The 27113-nt window shown below is 31.3% G+C and overlaps 1 protein-coding gene and 1 long non-coding RNA gene across 4 annotated transcripts in view; both read right to left on the bottom strand.

Moving 5' to 3' along the window:
* The window catches only part of LOC108474663 (uncharacterized), an 85473-nt gene extending 67596 nt beyond the window's left edge, over nt 1–17877 (bottom strand). The window contains exons 1-4 of one of the 3 annotated variants that reach the window (XR_008279880.1): nt 17452–17877; nt 16056–17088; nt 15607–15960; nt 14706–15521 (exon numbers count right to left, since the gene is read on the bottom strand). This is a non-coding gene — a long non-coding RNA (uncharacterized LOC108474663). Of the gene's footprint in view, nt 1–14705; nt 15522–15595; nt 15961–16055; nt 17089–17451 lie in introns of those variants that run through there. The other 2 variants (XR_008279881.1, XR_001869917.2) reach the window with 2 other exon arrangements.
* LOC108475687 (vegetative cell wall protein gp1-like) lies at nt 2702–3440 on the bottom strand. Its single transcript, XM_017777674.2, has one exon. The coding sequence runs from the start codon at nt 3360–3362 to the stop codon at nt 2967–2969; it is 396 nt and encodes a 131-aa protein (XP_017633163.1). The 5' UTR covers nt 3363–3440; the 3' UTR covers nt 2702–2966.
* Nucleotides 17878–27113: the final 9236 nt, after the last annotated feature.

Genomic DNA, 27113 nt, shown 5'->3' with positions numbered 1-27113 from the left:
TTCTCAACTCAAGTAAGCCAGTTATAGTGGAAGAGGACGCCTACGACCCCCAGCTCCAAAGATTAGACTTACGATTTTTAAGGAACCTGACTCTAGCCAGTAATTTATGCTAGATCAACGCTTCTCAATGGCGAATCCCACGCCATTTTGTCTCTTTGGTTCGCCAACCTCTGACGCAGTAAGTTAACGAACTGACTATGCAATCCTTCCAAAACATACAAAGCGGCCACCTTTATACAAAGCGGCCGCCTTTGCATATGCTGAAAAGCTTACTTCTTAAGGGCCATGGACGGAAGCGTCAACCCGTAGTGCGGAGAAACGATGAATACTTGGCGAGAAGGTTAAGTACGGATTCTAGGCCTTAAGAACCCTTTTTGGGGAATATTGACAACTTTCGGTTAGATAGGTTTTAGTGGCTCATGATAATGGTGGAAAAAGAAATAAATATAAAAATGGAAAAGAGAATTTTATTGAAAGAAAATATGAAGAAACAAAAGCCTAGACTTTCAGGGGGAGAGTGTTTATAGAAAAAGATGAACCCAAATAGAGTCACTTCACCCCCTATTTATAGTGCTAGGGAGATAGTCTAATTTAACTTAAATTCTAAAAAGATAAATACATTTAATTAAAGATAAATAGAGATAATTAAAATAAAATCCTAAAATTTAAATAATGCTAATAATTATCCTAATATAAATAAAATGGAGTCTTATAGAATAAAATCTCTTCTTTTTGCGTTTTTAGTCCTTGTGTCTTCCATGCTTGCACTTTTGGCACAATCTTTTTCCTGTGTCGCATATCAGCCCATTGTGTCTCCAAATTCGCACTTTTGTCCCTTAATTTTGCTTTTGCCTCCAAATTAGTCCCTAATCGATAAAAAGCATAAGTAGCTCAAATTAGTAGGATCAAGCCCAGAATAAACACATGATTAATACATAAAAATACGTTATTCTAGAGCATTATCACTTAACTACTCGATCATCCCCCTACTACCTAATGAATACTATCACGTAGTACATCCCAAAATTTGGACAAAGTCATCCAAACAAAAGAAGAAAAGGATTTGGTCACAAACGCTGGACAGCCAAATTCAAGTTTATACTTACTCCTTAACATTTGAACTAATAAAGCATCTATGTTAGAAATAAGTTAAAAACCAAGCCCAAATAAGAAAAAAAAACTTAAAAATCACCCTTTTTTAATAACAATAGATATTACTCTATAAATGTTGTCTTTTTTTTTAACTAGAATTGTGACCTCTCTATGTTGAGGTTTTAAAATTTCTTTAATTAATATATAAAATATTTTTAAATATTTTAATAAATTATTATTATTTGGTGTCGGTCTCATTATTATGCCAAAATTTAGGATTAAACCCTATACTTTAATTTTGACATAATTTGATCCTTTAATTTTATAATACCATTAGTTATGCTAAATAACTTACACTTTTAATCGTGCCAATTAAAATAACATTGTGTATTTTTTTTAAATCATCACTTCTAACTAAATAATAGTTTAATCACCTTTTAACTAATCATACTGTCAAAATAGAATGTCGATAACAGCAAGAAAAGAGAGAAAAATAGAACACACAGATTTACTTGGAAACCCTTTCGGGAAAAAAATCACGGGTAGGGGAGAAGAAAATTGAATATGTCGAATTCGAATGATTACAAGGAGTATAAATTGTGTCTATTTATAGGTTTAGAAAACCTTATTCTAATCAACATATAATAGAAGTAATGCAATAAGGTTGAAACACCTTATTCAAATCAATATCAAACAAAGGAAGTAAACTTTTATACAGATTCTTCTTGTACAGCCTGTACCGTATCGCGGGGGCCTTCAACCCCCGCACCACTGATTGTGACCCTAGTCCAGTATCTTGCTTACTGGGGATCCACGACGGGCTGTGGCCCTCGGCCTTTGTCCTCGTGGATCCCCCTATCTTGCCACATGTATTATATTTTAACAAGAATTTGGGTTACAACTCTAAAACATACTAACATAGATTTTTTTAGTTGGAAAGAGTATGTTTAACAAAAAACCACCTCAACATTTTACTTGAAATTATTAATCACGTTAATTATTTGGACTAACTAAATCATTACTTAATCACTTTCTAACTAATCATACTAGCATACATATTTTTGTTGGAATGAGTATATTTAAGGAAAAGTTCACTTTAATGTTTTAACTGGAATTATTAACCATGTTAATTATTTAGACTAACTAATTGTGTTATAAAAGTAGATGAAAAATGTTTCAAATTAATTTATACTTGACTAACTCTCAAATCCAAGTATAATAAAAGGACCAAAGCCACAATTTGATATAATAAAAGTAGATGAGAAAATTATTGAAATTAAAATATAAGGATTAAACCTCAAATATAAATATAATAAAAAGGATTAAATATAAATGTAATAAATTGAATCTCACCCTCTATAAGAGTTTGAGAAAATAAAGTATCAACAAAGTTTAATATACTAATACTTGGAGTTGGATTGAGTTTGGGAGTAAAATAATCACATCACTCGTTGGCAATGCTTGAATGTGATTATGATTTGGGTTTCTTTTTTTTTAAGTATAACTATGTTGGAGTTGATAGCATTGATTAGAATACCTTTATAAATGATTATATAACATTTAATCATGTATATATTTTTGGACATATATTTTAATAATTTAATAACTTAAAAATCCCACACTTTATTATATATGTAAAATGTAAATAGAAGCTACATCATTATTTCATGAAATAACATCATAGAGAATGTGATGGCAGAGTTCATTCTCAGTAATATATGTGATACTAATTAGGAATCAAACTTTCTTCAATAGTTAGATGGAGGTGGAGGTGGAGACATGAAAGGAATGGAAGGCAAGCTGCTGCTGGGAAGTGGTGGAAGAACAGTGATAAGCTTAGGCTAAGATGGTGGGATTGTTGGTAGCTTTGGGATTCAAGGCAATATAGGAGGAAGTGGTGGAAGAACGGTGGTAGGGTTAGGAAGTGGTGGAATTGGTACTATGGGAAGTGGTGGAAGAACGGTGGTAGGGTTAGGAAGTGGTGGAATTGGTAATCTGGGGAGTGGTGGAAGAACAATGGTAGGGTTAGGAAGCGGTGGAATTGGTAATCTGGGAAGTGGCGGAAGATTAGGAAGTGGCGGAAGATTAGGAAGTGGTGGAAGATTAGGAAGTGGCGGAAGGTTAGGAAGTGGTGGAAGAACAATGATAGGATTAGGAAGTGAAGGTAATGGTACTTGCTGAAGATTTCGAGCTGCTAGGCTGACCTCCATGCTTGAAAAACCCAACAAAATGAAACAAGCTAATAAAATGAAAACGTTGGAACCTGCCATTTTTTTGAAGAGATGAACTAATGATTGAAGATTTGAGTTGAGGTTTGCATTGAGGAAAGCAAGATTGCTTTTCAGGTATTTATAGCCACATTTGAAAGACCTTTTTAATTATTTGTTTGAGATATTATTCCCCTACTTAGCTTACTACCTTTTCTCACTCATCTTTTATCACCAAAAAAATAAAAATAAAAATCATAGTGTTTAGATAAATTAGACTCATCCTTAAACTTAAAAATATTATGAATGAGTCTTTCCATTTCCATTTGTCTAATGTTAGTTAAAAATTAAATGCTTTTAAATTTTGTGTGAAGCATATCTTCTTATTTCCATTTACCTAATGGGAGTTAAAAAACTTAAATGTTTTTTTTATATATATATAATGAGTGTTTATTTTGGTGTGTGTATATTTCTATCTGTGTGTGGTGTGTGTAAGTACTAACTTTCTCATCGCACTCTACTATAAAAAAATAAAATTAGGTGGATCAAATTTAAATACTAGATAACTATACATGTTGGTACTTAAACTTGATTTTAGGGTTTAAATTGGTATTTAAGATTTTTTTGTCTAATTAAATACTTGAACTCGACTTTAAGGTTCAATTTAAATTAGATACTTGAACTTGATTTTTACTTCAAATTAGTATTTCATTATTTGAATCAATTTGAACTAAAAAATTAAGTTTAGGTATTTAATTTAGACCTTAAACTCAAGCTTTGACACTAAAATGTTTGATATAATATTAAATTAAAAAATTCAAGATGTAAATACTAATTTAACATTTAATCTAATTGCCCCATAGAGCTACAATGATAAGTTGGATTATATTAATGATAGAACAAAAGTAATTGAATGGGATTAGGAGATGAAGGTCCTAGTTGTGGGTTATCTAATCTTAATTAGAAGTAAAGCCAGCTCTAGAGGCATGAGACCACTGGGTTTCTTACCCAAACCACACGTTTAGTTTACTATAATTCAATGCTACAAAAATGGTTATATCTACGAATCATTCGCCTTTAGCTAATAATGGAAATAGCTATGTATCACTTTGCCCCAATCACTTAAAAATTATAATTCATATTTTCTTGAAATAAATTCAAAAATTGAAAAATATAAAAATATCATTTTTCTAAAAATCTAAAAATTTATGTAAAATTATATAAAAATTCAAAGAAATTTAAAAATTATTTTATTTTTTAAAATACATAAAGTACAAATAATTGTCAAACAAATTTAGATAAATCTCAAACAAAATTAACAAATCAGAACAAAATATATATGAAAAGTTATATAAAATTTCTAAAAATTTAAAAAATACTTTTAAATATTTAAAAATATAAAAATTCAATTAAAATTAATTTTCAGTAGTTAAAAAGGAAAAAATGGAAACACAAAAGAATATAAAAATTCTAAATATTTTAAAAAAATACTTTTAATAGTTAAAAAACGAAAATACAAAAGAATATCAACAAATTCAGAAAAATATCAAATAAATTTAAAAAAAATGGAAAGCTTTAAAGTTTTTCCAAAATATTGAAATTTCCTGAAAATTAGTTAACTTTCCAATATTTTTTAATTTCTTCGAATTTTATATAAATTTATATTTTTCTGATTTTTAAAAAATTGAGAATTTTTTAATAATTTCTTCCTATATTTCTATTTCCCAATTTTCCTTATTGTTTTAATTTATTTTGAGAAAATATGAACTTGGTGACGCCATGGTTAACAATTGGGGCAAACTAATACATGGTTGGAAACTTCAAGTACCAAAGTGATATATAGGTGTAATTTTGGGAGGACAAATATTACATTAACTCAGTATATAAATATTGATATTACATGGTTTAGTTGGATAAAATGATAATAATGAATATGCAAGGAATAAGTACAAATTGACATTATTTACCCTGAGTTAAATAAATTATATTTTATTTATATTTTAAATGAATATTTTACTTATATTTTCTATAAAAATTTTATACGAGCCTAAATTAATCATATTCAATAATAAATTAAATAATATCAATATCAATATTTTGAATAAGATAATAGTATTTTAATTATAAAAATATTTTTTAAAACTATAACTATATAAAGTATTGTAAAAATAATTATTTAATTATACAACTATTTTATTTATATATATTAAACTTATAAATAATTTATAATCTAAACCTGGTCGAGTAGGTTCAACCCAAATTTGGCGAGCTACATTAGTCACCGAAGTGACCCTTCATCAACTCCCAACCTAACCTCCAACACACCACTTACTTGGAACGTATATGATAAGTTATAGCATAACAATGAAATAATATCATACAATGTAAATCATGCAAGCTTATCAAACAAAATGAGGGAAGGGTTCGCATGTTAATTATGCAGTAAAACGTAAGGGTTCACGCAGGAGAAATAAACAATATACTTTAGAGTACGCACATTCAAACATAAATGCACAAGTACTTAAAATTTTGTTATAAGGTTTGCATGCATAAGTTCGCATTGTAAAGTACAACATGAGTTTGCATAAAAAGCACGGCTTCGTAAAATATCTGTGGTTCACATACTTCCTAATTTCGCACTAAAATGAAACATCATAGGTTCACATACAAACGGGCTTCGCAACCAAAGGGACGTTCATGCAAGAGTTTTCATACTTAGGTAGGGTTTGCTAAGTAGTAAGGTTATGGCACCTAACGGTTCGCAAGCATATAGGGGGGTCGCAAACATGCAAAGGTCGCAGAAAATAATACTTCGCAAAAAAATTGGTTCATGTATGATGTTAATACATACTTTAGAGAAATTGAAAGAATGCCACATGGTACTCATGCTAGGAGAATTAGAGAAACGTCAAACTATATTCATGCTGAGATTAAATTAGTAATAAAGGTTTAACTTCATGGTTCACAAAATATTAAAAGAATAAACTTAAGCTTTAAGGAAATGGTTTCATTAACAGAATCATATTATGATAAATCTAAACCCACATAAATAAAACCCCATCGCCTATTTCCCCAGGTTCGCATTATTTGTTCAGAGATGAGCCTCGCCACTGCCATCCGCAACTTAATTACTTGTGAAGTAAGAGAGGAGTGGGTGAGTTCATTGTGAACTCGATGAATAATCAGGAATCATCAACGTATGCTTAAAATACAAAGTTTAAAACAGAAAGAAGACTTAGTCTGAAAAAATCGCATCGCGTGCTGGGTTCGCAGTGAAGGTGCGAGACTCAGTTCACAGAACCTGCTTGTCATAAAATCATATAAGTTTGAAAACAATTTCACATGTACTTACTGAAAATCATATTTAAAAACTTAGCTTGTTCTTGTTTGAAAACAAATCTTATATAGAATGAAACATGTTCACATACTTGTCTTATCGGAATGGTTGAGGAATATAAAATATGTTCTCGCACTTTTCTTAACTTACTTATCTTATCTTGTCTTGTTTTGTTGGATATGTGGATCTCCTTATTACGCCTTAGAATGACTCAAAGAGTCCTTAACATGTCTTATAAGTGTAACATAAGCTAAACACTCTCCTGTACACCAACATGTCCTATTGAATGGAGAATAGCTCGACATTCCTTTATCTCTCCACATGTCTCAAGGCCTCAACGCCCAAATCAAAGAACTTGTAGGTGAGTACTCACAATCATTTGGTATACAAATATATCCAACATATAAACTCGCAAAGGCACTCGCACAGAAACTTATCACATAGAGCTCGCAAAATCATAGCTTATAGAACTGTACTTTCAAAACATGCTTTAAAACATAGACTTGCATAGGAGCATGCGTAAAACATATCTTCAAAACACAGGCTTGCATAGGAGCATGCATAAAACATATATTTAAAACATAGCTTAAAAACATATCTTGAAAACAGAGTATTAAAACTTTAAAAAACAGAGTTTTATAGGAAAAACTTACTATTGGAAATTAGTTTTAAAAAAAATCAAGGTTCTTGAAAAACATAACAATTTGCATACAAGTTACGAACTCTAAGCATTCATACTAAAAAACATGACGATTACCACACTTATGGAAATTCTTAACCACTCACTGATAAAGCTGAAAATTTAAATGAGTTTTGCTTTGCCTTTATCCTTACTGTAGATGGTCTGGTTGGTTCTCAACATGCATAAACACACAAATTACTTAAACAAATAAAACTTACGAAATTCACACATGCAAGCGAACCTAGCTTTCTGGATAATCAACCCTAATAAGACAAATGCTTACCTTGGTTGCTACGAACTTGGTTCAGAACAAATATTTGACAACAGAATAACAATGAGAGAATTTTTCATGGAATAACGGTTGTATTTATAGGCACTAAGTATCTTAGTGATCTTAGGATACCTTATTTAACTTAGGAACCCTATTCAGTTTAAAATAAGGAACCCTATTCAGTTTAAAATAAGGTTACGTGTATGAAAAGTATCTTAGATACACAATATATTTATTTCCTAAGTTTAGTCTGACTCGACTTTTAACTGGCGAACCCCCAATTATAACTTCACTAGGGAACCTTAGCTCGCCAAATAGACTGGCAAACACAACTTTTAATGAATTTAGCAAACCCTTTACCACATCCTTTGGCGTACTCCAGTTCGCTAGAACACTGGCGAACTCCTTACTAATATCCTTTTTGACGAACCCTAGTTTGCTGAAACATTGGCAAACCCTCACTTGCGAGGTTAAAATTTCTAGATCAGGTTTCGGAATGTTATATACACCATATTTTTATCATAGTTTTTGTCGAATATTTTACTTTCTCGAATCAAATCATCTCTCGTTAAATTGTTTTTTTATTGGTTTTGTAATTGCCGTCAATAGCACCTTTATATTTGCCAAGAAACAAACCAGATTTAGGCGAATCAGACCAAAATCGAGCGTGAGGAACATCAACTAGAACTGTGGTGAAAGGTGTGTGCTTCTTCAAGTGAATCAATGGTGACCGTGTGTAGGATTAAGGCCATACTGTCGTGTGGTCCACACCATCACACAACTATGTGCACATGTAGGTTTTAGGGACTTCGTGAACCATACAGCCTCAGCATGTTACACACTCGTGTCCTTCCTGTACGGTAATTTATTGTTTTCCACACGATATCATGCTGTTACACGGTTGGCCACATGACCATCTAATCCTCACACACGGTATTACGCTTCTCACATGGCCTGGCCATACAGCCGTGTGACCCATGCTTTACATTTTGCCTAAAAATTTATCATATGTTCAATTTAGTCATCATATATCCCTTGAATTATTTTTAAAATTTTTTTATTCACTCAATTAAGTCCTTGATATTGTGTTTATTCTAGAATCTGTGACTTAATGACTAAATTCCTATTGTTATATTGTATGAGATGTGAATATTACATGCCTATTGTCATTGTAATGCTGATAAACTATTAATGATAATACTATTACCACCTTATTGAGTACATGTTAAACATGTCTACTGCTAATGTTGAACTGAATGCATGATAAACATGTCTATTTTTTTTTTTTGGCATTGTTTTGTTACAAAGCATGCCATATTGCATTGCATGGGGTGGGATGATATGTATGGAGAAAGAGTGACAGTTTAATAATTTGCAACCTAGTGGTAGTTTACCTTTAAATATTTTATCTAAATATACTAGTGGTTTATCTGTAATTTTTATAACGAAGTGGCAGTTTATCTGCAAATCAGTGGTGGTTTATCCACAACTTGATGTGTATGGATAGATGAGTTCTGAGGAACTCATAGTGTGGTGTGCAGCGGAGTTAGGTAGGACCTTTTCTGATAAACTAAAATTATATTGCCATTCATAAACAGGTGCGTACAAATTATGAATCTGAAATATTATAGTGAAATGTTGAATTGGAAAACCAATACTGTGAATTGCTATACGATGATTATTCTAAGAATTGTTATTTTGTATGCTTTGACCACTGTGTTACACAGATTTTCTTGTGATTAGACTCACACTGAGCTTAAGCTCACCCCTTTTATTTTCCATCTTTACAGATAACCTACCAGGTTAGGACGCAGACACAACATTTGGAAGGTCTCAGCTCAGATTAATAGATTTTTTATTAAAAGTATTTTAGATTTATTATTATAATTTCTATTATTTGGAATTGTATTGTTTTATTCAAACTTTGACACGAGACTTAAGGTTTGGGTTTATTTTGCATGCATGACATTTAATTTGAATATTAGGATATTGAAACATGGATTTTGAACTAATTATGCATGAAATTCTGGTTTCTCTTTGAATATCACTTTTCTGCTGAGATCTCATGAAAATAAGAATTTAAAAAAGTAAATGAATTGGAAATCAACCTTTACTAAGTAAACTTTAAACTCCATCATTTTTTGGAAAAAATATTTTTTAGTGAAAAGACGATAACATGCAAAGTTTTTCTTCAAAAATAAGCAAATGTTTTAAATAATTGTTTTCTAAAAATTCCGATAGTTCTAGTAGGCCATTTCGGTGACCAATTTAATCTTTTGGATTCAATCTTAACGTCTAGGCCGACTTGCGGAAGTTACTATTAGTAACTTATCATTAATTTGGACATTAAATGTTGATCCAAATTTGACATGAAACATATTTAAAATACGTAATCAAAACATTAGTAAGTTGACTACTTGGGTTAATTTATTGGTTTGATACAACATAACCTATAGTAATTCAATGGGATTAGAACATCCCAACTCCTATTGATTTAATTGCTACGTTATCTAAGTCCACACTTGCAACTATTAATTGCTTAAAGCATTTGTCTAATAAAACCTTAAATTCCAATGGAGGTGCTTTTTCATAATATGAGATAACCTAAGAAAAAGGAAAAAGTTGATCATATTGTTAAGTTAAAATTGAACTAATTAAGCCAAAGTGTAAAAGTGGAGTTATCATTCAAATCGGTCCTTCTCCTAGTTGCCATAAACTAATTAGGTAAGCCAAATTCTTTTAATAAAAATTAAAAGATTTCATGGCATCCCTAAAACATTACAAATTTCTTGTGAGTATTAAAATGGCATTAGTTGGTACTGTTTCGGTTTTAATCAGTACCAAAGAGTTTATGTTTTGTTCAATCAAAATTTTGTTGTGTTTGATTATTTTGGTGTGTTTCGACCTATTTTTGTCAATATTGACTTGTACTAATTAGTATAAAATTTGATATTTTAAACGAATTTTTAATTTTTTTTATCTTAATTATTTTAATTTTGGCTAAAGGGTCTTCAAAGCCCTTGAACATTAAAATTTCAATCAATTAAGCCCATCACCCATTAAAGTTAACGATCAACCATGAAAGAGCAACAATAGCCATTATGAGAAATTGTTTTCACCATTTGACGAAATATGGTGTTTTAAATTCAAAACCATTAAAACTATAGAAAATCATAAATATTTAAAAATTGCAAAAGTTATAAAATTATATAAAATGAACAAAATTAAAAAATTAGTATAAATGATACAAAAATATATAAATTATTAAAAATTGAAAAAATAAAAAAGCTTAAAATAATAATAAATTAAATATATATAAATTAAAAAATATAAAAATGTAAAAGAATATTTTAAAACTAATTTTCTTACCGGGATACACAGCTCTGGCTGTATTTTTATAAATATTTTAGATTAGATTTTGTGTAGATTAAGATAATTAGGAATTTAAATTATATTATGATAATTAAAGCTTTAGTTTAGTTAAGATAATTAGAAATGTTAGATAATATTTTAGATGTTAATTAATAATTTAAATTAAATCAGGAATTTAGTTAATAGGTTAAATACAATTTTATATTTTAGCTAACATAATTAAGAGTTTAAATTTAAAAAAAAAGAAACATTGAATGGTTTGATCAAAAGTGAAATCAGGTATTAGAAAAATAATTCCTTTTAAAGTTGTTTAAATTTTTGATAAAGAAAAACAGTTTCAACCTTTTCTCTTTTATTTTTTAATCCACCAACCTACTTGGGTTATACGTGGAAATATGAAAACTGCCTTTTTGGCGGTTTCAAATTTTTAATTATAGTTACCTTGAATGGATAGCCCATTATGGGCCTCCAAACCTAACATCTCTTAGTTCCACATAATGGGGTATAATACTTTATAATTATTTCTTCTTCTTTTTTAAATAAGTTTTATACAAGGAAATAAGTAGGGGTGTTTAAATTCTGATTCAGTTAACTAGTCAGTTAATCGATCTAGTTCTATCGAAGGTTAGATAAAAGTTTTTTGCAATTTCGGTTAACGTTTAATTTGGTTTGAAATCAGGTAATTAATCGAATTAACCGAACTTAATAAATAATATTATATATTATATATTATACATTATATGTATTACGCTATTTTTAATTCGTTAAATTAGTTAATTCGGTCAAATGAACATTATCAATTTTTTTGATATGCTTTATACTTGTTTTAACTAAAAAATAAAACATAAAAATTTGATTCGGTTAATGATTAAAGAATTAAAAATTTTGATTAATACTAATTCGGTTTGATTAACCGATCGATTAATCATTTAAACACCCTTAAAAATAAGTCATGGGACCAACATATTGACTGTCATACAATTGTTAGGTATATATAGCAACTCCTAAGTATGAGTAGAATTAATATACAGTACCTTAGATTCATTGAGTGCATTTCAAAGTTTCCCATCATCTCTTTTGCTATGAATGATTAATAAACTTTTTGTATTCACAATTATGTTCACAATATAACACAATTATGTTCACAATATAAAACATAACTGATCGACTTATGAATATAATTAAATGAGACACTCTAATGTTCTTCCCATTTCCTCGAATTTTTCTATTTCAATTCAACTGCTCTCTAGATATGTCCCGATAGATTGAACCATACATGATCATTGATAGCCTACTAAGATAACTAAAATTGAACTAAAACTTCAAGAAACAATTAAAGGTCATAAGGGTATTAGTATAGATCTTCAGTTGATCTCATGGGTCTCACACAACATAGAAGCAGATATCAAATATTCTATTATCCATTTTGGTCATATAATACACAAGTGGTATGAAACACATGCTATGGTATTACTCTCACTTTCCTTGAAGTGTATGTCTTTATCAAAAAATCAATACCATACAAGTGATAATTCAAATACACTTAGTATCTAACTCGAGTTCACGACTTTACTTTATTAATAAATTCAACAACAAGACTTTCACCTGGAATAAAAGACATATAAAGTGAAATATGAGATCTTATATTCACTTTCGGTCATTATTTCATAACTATATGACCTCATCTTGATTTATTGTCAAGACGATTCCATTTTAAACTTGAGCTCTCATTAAAACTCATAGTTTTAAAGCTTCAAACGAAATCATCTCTATCTGGCACTAAGCTAAAGAGGTGATTGTCTATGTAAGAAGGTCAATCATATGTCTGACATGCCTTTAATCTTATGTATGTACTTAACATATATATACTTGTATATGTTTTCAGGAAGCGAAGTACTAAACTTTTGAATGCATTAATCATTATCAACATTAACTCAAGTGAGGACAAGAATATATTATTCAACTTGCAATCATAGAGTTTTGACATTCCTTTAAAAAATCTCTAGGAATCAGTTTTGTAAACTGATTTCCAATCATCTTATGCATATGCATAGACTTTCTCTCTTGTTGTGAGATTTACCTTCACACTTATTTTTTCCAATGTACTAATTTTAGATATTTGGAGTTCAGAGTTAGTCAAACAGATGTAAAAGCTATCTTTTCCAAATGAAAATTTGGAATCTACATAGACAAAGTAGATTTCATTGACAAAAGTCAAATGCATAGTCTGAGCAAGTTATGAAGATCAACTTTATGATCTTAAGTGATTTTTCAAATAGTGATATGCTATTTTTTATTAAGAAATTGTTTAATTTGATTTAACCATAATTGATAAAGACCACTTTACTCATGTTAAAAGAACAAAAGAAAATTTTGTAACTCTGTCATTTTATGTGGGTGACATGTTGTCGCCGCAAATGAATTAGTGCTTATCATTATGAGTTATGCAAGATTACATGTCAATTCATACTTCTATTACAAAATGTGAAGGCCTATGTAATAGAATGTGTCTTTATACTCTACGAGAAAAGTAAGAGCTCCTTTTTTCAATGATGTGAGTAGCATCATACATGTTATGATGTACATAAAGCAAAGTATCTCTTGTATAGTTGGATTCAAGACAATCCAATCCAAACTCATTGCAAAACAATGAAAATGATATTGAGGTACATTGGAAAAAAATAACATAGTAAACCAATAATATATTTGAGGACTAAAATTGAATAAAAAATAACATAACTACTACATTAAAAAAATATATCAAACTCAAGTACCAAATCACATATTAAATCAATAATATATCATCATTCATTTGAAAAAAAAACTTAAAAAGCATACTTGTCACAAAACTTAATAAACCCCCCAAAAAAAAATCTTAAACTTTATCATTTTAACATAATTTTTAATAAATATATTTATTTTTAAAATAATCTACTAATTATTTACTTCTTAGTGAATAAAGTATTAAAATTTGACAGATCAGGTGAGCTTTTGCTGCTAATTTTTTGCTCTATCACTTTACAACCTCAAGTGTTACCATGACACCTCTCCAATGACCGAAGAACTAGTTCAGATTATCCTACATCCAGGAATTGAACCTGGCGCTGTTGATGTTTTTCTTGAGTTCATATGCTACTCAGGTGGTCCCCTGCCCAAGGAATTACTTCCGCAGGTTGAAGTAAGTTTCTTAAACTGATTTCTCGTATGCCGTCTTCTTTTCCCTTCCGTTTCCATGTTAGTTTATGTTGCTTGTTTCTCTCTTTTTGCAGTGTCCTGTCTTGATAGCATGGGGTGACAAGGATCCATGGGAAAGCATCGAACTCGGAAGAGCCTACGAGGATTTTGATACTGTAGAAGACTTTGTCGTCCTCACTAATGTTGGCCACTGCCCTCAGGTTTGCTCTCTCATGAAACTAGTCCTCCCCAATGTTGGCCACTGCCCTCAGGTTTGCTCTTTCATGAAACTATGGTTCGGCAGGTTTTTCTGTTAACAAATATGATAATTCATTGCTGTATTACTGATGTGCATGCAGGATGAAGCTCCACATCTTGTGAATCCACTTGTAGAATCATTTGTGTCTCGCCATTCTAAATCTCCGGCTAATGCTTCCACAACCATTTGAACCGATGATGGAGCTTTTGTTGCTGCTTCTTTATCCATTATAGACATCACAATGTTCCTTCGCAAAGGCTATCGTAAGCTCCCACGCCGTACATAATTTATATAGCATGTCAAAAAGCAACCCAAAATTCTCTTTATGAATTCCTTTTACATGTACCATAATGTTGCATTTCAATGCCTGACCAATTGTATTCAAATAGTTAAACAAATTTTGTACAAGAGTATGGTCCAAGATGATTTTTTTTTAATGTGTACAGAGATCTGGTTTTTTAAAAGAATGATAAAGCAAGTCCTATATCATCTTTTCTATTCATCCCAAAGAATGAACTAACAGAGAATGTACTTGTGGCTGCAAGTGTTCCTTTATAATACTGCACTCTAGGAATGGATGCGTCTCTTTCACAAAATTTTCGTCTTGAGCACAGATGAATTCAAGGTTCTCATTTCTTCAGTTACTCCCAAACACAGAATTGGAGTTTCGGGGGTTTTTCTTCGTACAACCAATCTGGGATCTGTTGCGCTGCCCCTGTAGTCCACTTGCATGTGGATACTCTTTTAGAGTTACCCCTTTGAAGAATCAATTCATCAGGAACAGGAAGGGTCTTCCACATCATTATCTCCATGATTTTCATAACAATCCAGTTCCGAACTAACGGTTTCCTCCTGTATTGCATAACCATCCACCAAAGATGAACCCCTTGAATTATCTTTATTACAAATAGGCACAAAAGCTACATTGTTTTCAGCTAAGGCTGTGGAACCTCCTTGACTTGGCTTCATGTTCCCCATGAATCAACTATCGCATTTGATCAATCGAGTCTTTGACATTGATCTCCTCAGCCTTGAAGTTAAAAGTCATATTCAGACGAGTTACATCTAAGTCGGTTACTGCTTCTTTGCTTGCCAGCCAAGTTTCCTTCCTCATCCACCGGAGTCATCTGAATATAATAAAAACAAGCATTATCAGCAACAATAATCAGCACATTCTTTTCATTTGCAAAAAGAATAGTACCTTTTTTTTACCTTGACATTGTTAAGACCTACATTGTTCTCCCTCAGAAATGAAATGAAGTTGTTAAAGCTTTCATTAAAGTTTTCTTCTAATGGACGGTAATGTCCACTGTGTGGCCAAACTGCCTTAAGGACGCCATTGTCAACAACTAATCTTCCAGCAGCAATGGTAGCACCACCTGCCAAGAAACTCGAATTTTGAAATGTACCCTTTTTCTTCACACCAACGTACAAGATCTTCTATGTACTGAGGACAAAAAACCACTTAGCACCGCCAGTTTCTTCAAGAGTATGGACAGGCTTCCCAGTTTGCTTGTATACGAACTTCCTGTCTACCACCATAACTTCATAAGGCTTCCGTCCTATCTGTATAGTGGATAAATATTAATTCAGTAACATTTCGAACATAAATCGAGGTAGACTTCATAAAGGCTTTCAAATATAAAGGCGAGTAGCCGAACCCGGATGTCTTGGTTCAGGTCAGGATTTTGGTTGCTTCGGGAATAAAACTGGGGTTTTGTTGAGGAGAGCAACTGTGAGGCGAGAAAGAGAAGGAAAGGAAGAAGAAAAAGAGAGGGCGCGGCTTAAAAGTCATCAGGCATCGACGAGAGCCATTTTTCGGCAACGCTGGTTCTATCTGATAATAAGCTTTGTTTCTTCGACACAACTAGATTGAGATTGTAAGAAAAGACCACAAGTTTACCGATTTACTGTTAAAAAAACAGGAATTTTGTGTCATATCGTATCATATGCTTCCTTCTTTTGATCTAATTTCTTATTTGTGTATCCAATTTTAAAATTCGAATAGGACCCTGAATTTTTATATAAAGATTGAATTCCTGAAATTTTTAATTATGGGCTTTCTTAATTCAAAGTAGAATTGTCGATGTATTAAACTAGACCGTAACAAAATTTTAGACTTGATTGTTAGGTCTGAACTTGAAAAATTATGTTAGTAGGTTTGAGTCCTAATTATTACATCACCTCACTTAATTTCTAAACTTGTAATAGTACCCAAATATAAACAAAATATTTGACAAATCTAAAATAACCAAACCAAAACAAATGACATTCTAAACTGCAATTGGATATTAAATAAATCAAAATTGAAAATTTTCCATTAAAAGATGAATAACATAAATGAAGAAAATAATATTTGATAAATTTAAATCAACAAAATCAAAACGAATCACAAATGAAATTGGAGATTAAATAAATGAAAATTGAATTTTACTAATAACAAGAAATGCAAACTTTTTACCAGGAACTCATTCTTTATATAAAAAGATTGTAAATTCGTATCGAGCTCGAACTAAAAAATCTTACCCGAGAATGAGACTTATTTTCTGCAAAAACCATGGGTTTTCAGCTTTCTCCGCAATTCATCAGCCTCGTCATGCTTCCCAGCCAACATTCTCTGCAAAATGGCGTGAAGAACTGGAAGGATTGCCTCTAGATTCCCTTCTGAGTATTTCTTGATTCGGGCTTCCAGCTCTGGCACCAAACAACTAATAAAGTTAAACAATATAAGTAAGAAACAAACTATCACTTGCTTTGCTCATTATCCAAACAAATATATATATCATGATTTAGTTTCCCTTCCTTTCTCAACAACCAAACAAATAATTTCCAAATAAAAAAAAAAGTAAATTCCAGAAAAGGAAAAGTACAGATTAAATCCTCAGACCCAGTTTAAGACTTTTTACCAGACTAACATGAACATAACAAACCAATAAAAAAAAATCAAACTTGTTCATTCACCTTGACTTTCCTTTCTCATCATCTAAACAAAAAACACAAGAAAACAAATTGCCAAATAGAAGCCCGAATCCAATATTTTTTTAACCCATTTTTTACCTTTATCACTTATATCCACAACAGGCAAAGCAACATCCTCGACATGGGCTTCCGCTACTGAAGCAGATTCTATACCAGGGTCAGGCTTCTTTTCAACGGGAGAATCTGATTCGGATGAGTACAACCTGAGTCGAGACCGAGTTGAAGCGGCGAGTGGGGTGAACGAGTGAACTGGGTTTTGGCTGGTTTTGGTATAAGAGTGAAGAAAATTGTGAGTAGAGAGCGAAATGCCTCTGAACAAAACCCTTTTCATGGCTTCCCCAAAAAAATGGTTTTAGTATCCGAGTGTTTCCCCGTTCTTTGTTGTTCAGTGTTTATTTGATTTCATTTGAGGGCATAGATTTAGGGTTTCTTTCTTGGCGAGGACAAATGTTTGCTGGTTTTGGGTTTTTATTGTAGACTTAGAACCCACTATTGGTTATGGCTGTTATAATGGACCAATTTCAGGTTTACATTGGGTTATGCCCACGCCAGTTTTCTTTCTTTTCAAATTAGTCCCTCTATTATTAAATGGATCAATTTAATCACTATATTAAAAAGTCTAAATTTGTTACAAAGTTAACATTTACTATATACAAAATATCTTGAATTTTTTTTTCAATTGAACTTCAATTCCAAACAAAATGTGTTAAGTCACTAAAACGCCCAAGCAGCTCTACTTCTCCTACTGCTAAACTATTCCGTTTTGCTCCATATTCTAACCCACCACCTAAAGATCTCATTTCGTATAAATGTACCTTCGAAATTTTTGAATTGTCAAAATGAAAAAACTTCATAATGCATTAACCGCTTTTTGCAAGAATATCAAGTTAGGTATGCATTCTAGTCCAGTTGAATATTTGGTTTTGATTCATTCATTTAATGAAGCAGGAAAACTCTGTGAGGCCATTCATCATGTAACTCGAGTGGGATTTGTAAATGACCTCGAAAGTTACGCCTCGGTCATTCAGTATCTTAGTGAGAAAAACTTCCACAAGAAAGGGATGGCTCTTTTCGCGACTGTAATAAAAAGAGGGTTGGATCTAAATATGTACGAAAGGGATCCAGATGACACAATACTCTATCTTTTTGCTCCTCCATGTACCTCACCATCTAAATATTTAACTCCGATACGAAGTTTGTTGTTTCTGTAATGCAATGACGAAAAAGTTAATTTCCAAAGCAAGGCAAGTACTGCTATGTTTATGTTTATTCTTTTTGGAATAAAGTGAGAATTATTTTAAGTTTTTGTGCATGGCAGATGGTTGGGATTAAACTTTGAGGGTTTAATATAATTTTCAAAAGTTTAACTGAATTTTAAAAAAATTAGGGATTAATGAAAATTTCAAAAGTTTTAAAAAAGATCAATTAAAATTTTCAAAAAAATATATATTAAGAGTTTTAAAAATTTATAGGATTTAATTAAAATATTTTTAAAAAGTTTTCAAAAGGAAAATAAAAATTTCAATCCTCATTTAAACATCAAGCAAAAATAGAAATTTCTCAAAATTAAATTATTTATATCAAAATCTTCATAAATATTGCAATTTCATTATTATTATTTCAAACGTATTAAAATTTCACAAAAATTTAGTAAAAAATTACACAAAATTGCACGGGATTTAATAAATGGTAATTAATTAATTTTACGTATTTATTAAGCAATTATAATATTGCTATCTACATGCCTAGAGATTACGTTTTATGAAAAATAAAAGCTCTTTCATTTTATAAGCAAATTGTTATTCCTTATAAATGTACTATCGAGATTTTTACATGCAATTCAATTGGTTTTTTTTTTTAATTAGGTAAAAGGAGATTATATCCCATGCCAAAGCTAGGATTTGTCAACAATCCCATTAATTCACCAAATAGGATTATTTGTGAGATTACCCAAGGTGATATTAAGAAAATTGCTTTTATCTACAATAATATTGTCCTAAAACTTGTATTTATCTAATTAAGATTTTCTTTTATTTACTAAAACGACCATAACATAAATTCTCAAACTTAAATTAATGCATTTCAACTTATAAATATTCGAATCCCTTGCAAGTTCGATTGATATTCCATACTTGAAAAACATCAACTTAAATAAATCTAACTTAATAAATTTTACCCATCCCCATATCGCTATTAAACTCAAATAAATTTTAACATTCTTCCTATCAAAATTCAATCCAAAAAGAAAACAGATTCTTTTCTCTTGTAATTGTAAGTCTTGGTTATAGCGGCGCTCGTCTACGTCGTTCAGAATTACTCTCCCCCTGGTTGCCAGGTGGTTAGTGGACTGACTTTTTTTAAGACGGATAAATGTGTTAAGTCAGAAAATAGCCCATCACCTAAAAGATCTCATTTCGTATAAACTTATTGTTGAGATTTGTGCATACCATCAAATGAAACAACTTCATAATGTGTTAACCGTTTTTGTAAGAATATCAAGTTAGTTATGCATCTTAGTCCTATTGAATCTATGATTTTAATTAATTCATTTAATGAAGCAGGAAAATTTTCTTTTGTCGTGAGGTATCTAACACATATGAAATTAGAAAATGATGTGGATACCTACTTGGTGGTCATTAGATCTCTTTGGAAGCTGAGAATGGTGAACACATGAATGGCTCTCTATGCCAACCTCATAAAGAGAGGTTAAATCCAAAACAAGCCTACGCTAAATTCAAAATTCACCTAAAAGCCCAACAAGGACACCAACCTAAGAACCCAAGCCCACCTTCAATAAAACCTATGCCTAGTCACTCCATCTACTCTGCAGATTTTAACCGAGACTCATTACAGCAAAACAATCATCATTACCCTTCAGTCTGATAGAGCTCCTGAAACTTAACTTTTACAGGATCATGTCGTTTTGATTAGTTTTTGTTGAAAGCAAATGTAACCTCTAGATGAAAGTCGAACATTAACTTTTAAGATATAGTTTCTTTGGAATATTATAGAATATAAAATAAAAAATAGGATATCATTTTGAAGATTAGATATTATACATGAATATTGTAGTTACTAGATATTTGTGAAATTAATGATAATAATGTTACTAAGTGTCAATAACCAAATGGTCACTAAATTCTATAAATAGGGGTTGGAGTTTTCACTTTTTTGTATGTGTCACATTGTAATTGTATTGTATATTAATAAAAATTTTCTTTTCTCTTGTAATTGTAGTCTCAGTTACAGGGATGCCTGCCTACGTCACTTAGATTTACTCTCCCCCGTCTACGTCATTTTTGTGTGTGTGTCATATTGTAATTGTATTGTGTATTAATAAAAATTTACGCTCTTGCTCATCTTCTATCCCACAAAAACCCTTAGTTTTTTTAACAGTCTTTCCCATGAATTTCAACTTCCCTCGAAAACCTCTAAAAAATTCTCTTTATCTTTCTAAACTATGTGCTTTTATTTTACGGAATACTTACCTGCCACCATTTCCTCGGAATGTTAACCTACCACCTAAATGTTTAACTCCTGAAAGTAATAAAAATGCGTTAGTTGTAGTTGGAAAGAAGATAACCTAGGGTTTGTTTCGTAATCCTGCTGCTTCACATAAGGTGATTAAAGCATTGTGTACATCAGAAAATTTTCCTCTAGCCATGAGGTATCTAACATGGATGGAACTTGAAAATGATCTGGAGACCTACTATATGGTCATGGTATCTCTTCGGGAGGGGAGAATGCTGAACACAACAATGGCTCTAGGCGCCAACCTCATAAAGAAAGGGCTCCACCGTGAAATTATTTACTACAATGGCGAGGAAGACAAACCTAAACCTGACTAGGAAGACAAACCTAAACCTGACGAGTAAGACAAACCTAAGCCAGATCTTTATTATACCATAATGACTTTAAGATAATGTCTTTACTATCTTCGTTGCTCTTTCGTTTGGCTCCTCCAAGTATGAAGTTTGTTTTTGTTTATGTAATATAATCTCCATGTAGTAGAATCATAAAAGAAGATATAGAACTTTTATTATTATTTGAAATTTATTAAGTTATTATTATTATTATTATTATTATTATGTAATCTCGGTTGATTCCTTTGTACTACAATCAAAGTCGGTGGAATACTACGATATTAGACATCTCCAGCAATCTGTAATCCCACGCTATACAGTTCATCTTCCTCCTCCCCTTACAAACAAAAAACGCCAAACACACAATTATCACTAGGATTCAAAAACTCTAATATCTGATATAAAATAAAAAAGAATGAAAAGGAGCATTAAGGACAAAAAAGAAGAAGGTACATAGCATAGGTGAAGAAAGGCGAAGAAGGGAGCAACAATTGTCTGCTCACAGGGTCCTTAGAGATACTTACCTTTACAAGTAAATATTTCATGTGATTTCCAAATTGTATCATAGTCCTCTGTGGAAATTATTTTTGATGTGGAAATTATTATTATTAATATTAATATTGTTATTATTATTATTATGTAATCTCTGTTGATTCCTTTGCACTGCAATCATAGTCAGTTACAATGTGGTATATGGTTAGTCAAGTGGTTAGTATTTGTTATCAAGTGGTTAGTGTTTGTTATCACTCACTAATGTATGTAAGTATCATTCCTGTATAGGCTCACCAAAGGTAATAATACTAAGAATATTCAGCAAATATTATTCTCTGTATTTCGTTCATTATCATTTCTTCAGTATAGTTCTAACAAGGACGAAAAGGAAAGAAGGGAGCAGCACAGGGTCCTTAGAGATACTTGTACGTGAAGAAAGGAGTAGCACGGGGTCCTTTTCAAGTAAATATTTCATACGATTTTATGCGATTTCAAGTAAAGACTTTTAAATCAAATTGATGGAATTAATAATTTAAAAGATATTAATAAATGAGAAAGTAAAAAAATTATTTTGATGATTATACGTTATTTTATTATTATGTGAAATGCATTAAGTTATTATTATTATTATTATATTATTATTATTATTATTATTATTATGTAATCTCCATTGATTCCTTTGCACTGCAATCAAAGCCGGTGGAATACTACGATATTAGACATCTCTAACAATCTATAATCCCATGTCGTACTGTTCATCTTCTTCCTCCCCCTACAAACAAAAAAGGCCAAACACACAATTATCACTAGGATTCAAAATCTCTAATATCTGATATAAAATAAAAAAGAATGAAAATGAGCATTAAGGACAAAAAGAAAGAAGGTACGTAACATAGGTGAAGAAAGGCGAAGAAGGGAGCAGCAATAGTCTGCTCAATAGGGTCCTTAGAGATACTTGCCTTTTCAAGTAAATCTTTCATGCGATTTCCAAATTGTATCATAGTCCTTTGTGGAAATTATTTTTGGTGTGGAAATAATTATTATTATTATTATTATTATTATTATTATGTAATCTCTGTTGATTCATTTGCACTGCAATCACAGTCAGTTACAATCTGGTATACGGTTAGTCAAGTGGTTAATATTTGTTATCAAGTGGTTAGTGTTTGTTATCACTCACTAGTGTATATAAGTATCATTTCTGTACAAGCTCACCAAAGCTAATGATACTAAGAATATTCAGCAAATACTATTATCTGTATTTCATTCATTATCATTTTTTTAGTATAGTTCTAAAAAGGATGAAAAGGAAAGAAGGAAGCAGCACAGGGTCCTTAGAGATACTTGTAGGTGAAGAAGGGAATAGCACATGATCCTTAGAGATACTTGCAGGTGAAGAATGGAGTAGCACGGGGTCCTTTTCAAGTAAATATTTCATACGATTTCATGCAATTTCAAGTAAAGACTTTTAAATCAAATTGATGGAATTAATAATTTAAAAGATATTAATAAATGGGAAAGTAAAAAAATGTTTTGATGATGATACGTTATTAATAATTTAAAAGATATTAATAAATAGGAAAGTAAAAAAAATTGTTTTGATGATGATACATTATTTTATTATTATGTGAAATGTATGAAGTTATTATTATTATGTAATCTCTGTTGATTCCTTTGCACTGCAATCAAAGTCAGTAGAATCCTACGATATTAGACATCTCTAGCAATCTATGATCCCATGCCGTACTGTTCATCTTCTTCCTCCTATTACAAACAAAAAAGGCCAAAAACACAATTATAACTAAGATTCAAAATCTCTAATATCTTATATAAAATGAAAAAGAATGAAAAGAAGCATTAAGGACAAAAAGGAAGAAGGTACATAGCATATGTGAAGAAATGTGAAGAAGGGAGTAGCAATTGTCTGCTCAACAGGGTCCTTAGAGATACTTGCCTCTTCAAGTAAATATTTCATGCGATTTCCAAATTGTATCATAGTCCTCTAGGAAATTATTTTTGGTGTGGAAATTATTATTATTATTATTATTATTATTACTATTATTATTATGTAATCTCCTTTGATTCCTTTGCACTGCAATCACAGTCAGTTACAATCTGATATATGGTTAGTCAAGTCGTTAGTATTTGTTATCAAGTGGTTAGTGTTTGTTATCACTCACTAATGTATATAAGTATCATTTCTGTACAGGTTCACCAAAGCTAATGATACTAAGAATATTCAGCAAATACTATTCTCTATATTTCGTTCATTATCGTTTCTTCAGTATAGTTCTAACAAGGGCAAAAAGGAAAGAAAGGAGCAACATAAGGTCCTTAGAGATACTTGCAGGTGAAGAAGGGAACAACACAAGGTTCTTAGAGATACTTGCAAGTGAAGAAGGGAGCAGCACAGGGTCTTTTTCAAGTAAATATTTCATGCGATTTCATGCGATTTCAAGTAAAGACTTTTAAATTAAATTGATGGAATTAATAATTTAAAAGATATTAATAAATGGGAAAGTAAAAAAAATTGTTTTGATAATGATACGTTATTTTATTATTATGTGAAATGTATTAATTTATTATTATTATTATTATTATTATTATTATTATTATGTAATCGCTGTTGATTCCTTTGCACTGCAATCAAAGTCGGTAGAATCCTACGATATTAGACATCTCAAGCAATCTGTGATCTCATGCCGCACTGTTCATCTTCTTCCTCCTCTTACAAATAAAAAATTCCAAACACACAATTATCACTAGGATTCAAAATCTCTAATATATGATATAAAATGAAAATGAAAGAAAATGAGCATTAAAGACAAAAAGGAAGAAGGTACGTAGCATAGGTGGAGAAAGGTGAAAAAGGCAGCAACAATTGTCTGCTCAACAAGGTCCTTAGAGATACTTGCCTTTTCAAGTAGATATTTCATGTGATTTCCAAATTGTATCATAGTCCTCTGTCAAAATTAGTTTTGGTGTGGAAATTATTATTATGTAATCTCCGTTGATTCCTTTGCACTGCAATCACAGTTAGTTACAATCTAGTATATGGTTACTCAAGTGGTTAGTATTTTTTATCATGTGGTTAGTGTTTGTTATCACTCACTAGTGTATATAAGTATCATTTCTATACAGGCTCACCAAAGCTAATTGTAATAGCCCAATTTTGGGCCTAGTCGGACAGTGGTGTCGGGACCACTAATCTAAAGTTGAAGAAAGTATTTTATTATTAATTTGAAATTATAACATGTTTATATTAGTGCATGAAAAATTTGGTGAAGTAATTTTGGTGATTGTATGCTTAATTATGAAAAAGGACTAAATCGCATAAAGTGCAAAAGTCCTATTTTGATAGCTAAGGGTGTCAAACAGTTAGAGAACCTAAATTAGAGGTTTTTAAAGGGCAAGTAGACCCTTTAAAATAGCATGGCCGGCCATAGGATACAAAGGTGGTCAAAAGTAAAAAATTTGGTGAAATTAGATGTTGAAATTGAATAAAATAAAACAAATAGTAAAAGTTGTCATTTTTTTTCATCTCTCTCTTTCTTCTTCACTGATTTTTCTCCAAGAAAATGGCCATGGAAGCTTGAAAAATTTTCAGCAACTTAAAGTCTTTGCAATTAAGTGATTTGGGGGTTTTTCTTAAATTTTTTGTACTTTTGAGGTCCTTGTAGTATGAGCTTTCTAACAAGGGGACTATTTTGCAAAATGGTTGAAAGTCTAGGGTTTTTCCATGATAGCAGACATGTTGATTTCTGAAATTTTATGGAAGAATATGAGTTATAGTTGTGAAATAAACAACTTTTGTGAAGTAGTTTTCATGGAAACCCTAACTAAGAATCATTTTGCATAAGTTGTAAAATTGGTGATAAATGTGTGAAATAATGAGAATTGTAGGTTGCTCCTAGCATGAAAAGTATTTGGCTAAGCTTGGTTAATGAGAAAATGGGATAAAAATCGATTTTCGAGTCTAGGGGCAAAATGGTCATTTTGCCCAATTATGAATTGTTGAGTGCCTAGATCGATAAAATGATTAAACTAATGAATTTTTTTCATTTTAGATCAAGAATTACACAATTCGGGCCTAGACCAGGGAAAAGCAAAGCTAGCGAACTAAAATCTACTAGTCAGCTACATTTTGATTACCGAGGTAAGTTGTATGTTAATAATGTAAATATATGTTTATGATGTGCAATTGTATTGATATGACATAAATTGCTTTGGATTTGAGTTTGAAAATACATGTTGAGAAATTAACATAATAAGGACTTTCGTTGAACATTTGGAATAAACTTAGATATTGGTACCTTGATATTGGAGATATGTGTGCTAGTGTAAGACATGTCTGGGACATGTGTTGGCCATAATATGAGAGCCAGTGTAAGACATGTCTGGGACATGCATCGGCCTCGAGATATTTAAGCCAGTGTAAGACGTGTCAGGGACATGCATCGGTGTTGAGACGAGATCTAGTATAAGACATGTCTGGGACATATATAGGCCTCGAGATAGACAAGCTAGTGTAAAACCTATCTGAGACATGACGTCAGCTTGTTGTGTGTCAGTGTAAGACCTGTCTAGGACATGGCATCGAAACCTATAGATGAGAGCCAGTGTAAGATCATGTCTGGGACATGGCGTCGGTATCTTAACCCATGTTAGGGTTACTGAGTGTCCGGTAGTATTCCAGATGGTTCAACAAAAGAGTTATAATTTATAACGAAATGAGAAAAATTATGATTATGTGATGAGTGGTACATGTACCTAATTGAAATGTATGAGATATGGGCTCAGTGTATGCTATATGAGTTGTATAGGATGGTGATGAGTAAGTTGTGCTTACATTTATTTATGGTATTCATGAATCCACTATGAAAGATTATGAGCATTTTGCTTTACGATAAGTAGTTGTTGTTTATTTTCATGTAACTTGTAGACACTCAATTTTGCCCGGGCCCAGAAATAAGTCCAAAAACAAAAATAATAAACCCCAAAAAAATAAAGTCCAAGTTCAGTCCAAAATTACAAACATATAATTTGGCCCAATCGGAATGGCCCATTACTTGAAAAGATATAAGGTCCATCTATAAGCTTGACTCATATGGAAATATAATCTTCAATGATATGCAATCTTAGATGTGATATGCAATCTTAGATATGATACAATCTTAGATATGATTGCAATCTTAGATATGATATGCAATCTTAGAAGATATGATTTTGTAATCTTAGAGATTTAATTTGTAGATATCTTTTAATCTTAACCGTTGATGTAATTGATCTGTACCGTTGGATTTGGGGAGGCTCAACTATAAATAGAGGCCTCTCCCCTCATTGTAAAACAACTTGATTACACTTGAGTTTTGGGAAGCAATAAGA

Source organism: Gossypium arboreum, chromosome 3 (genome assembly GCF_025698485.1).
Source record: "Gossypium arboreum isolate Shixiya-1 chromosome 3, ASM2569848v2, whole genome shotgun sequence".
Taxonomy (NCBI): Eukaryota; Viridiplantae; Streptophyta; class Magnoliopsida; order Malvales; family Malvaceae; genus Gossypium; species Gossypium arboreum.
The sequence above is the reverse complement of the archived record's forward strand: the minus strand, read 5'-3'. Positions and strand labels throughout refer to the sequence as shown.

Coding starts and splice junctions, on each gene's coding strand:
- LOC108475687 (XM_017777674.2), bottom strand. CDS start 3,362: ATGGCAGGTTCCAACGTTTTCATTTTATTAGCTTGTTTCATTTTGTTG.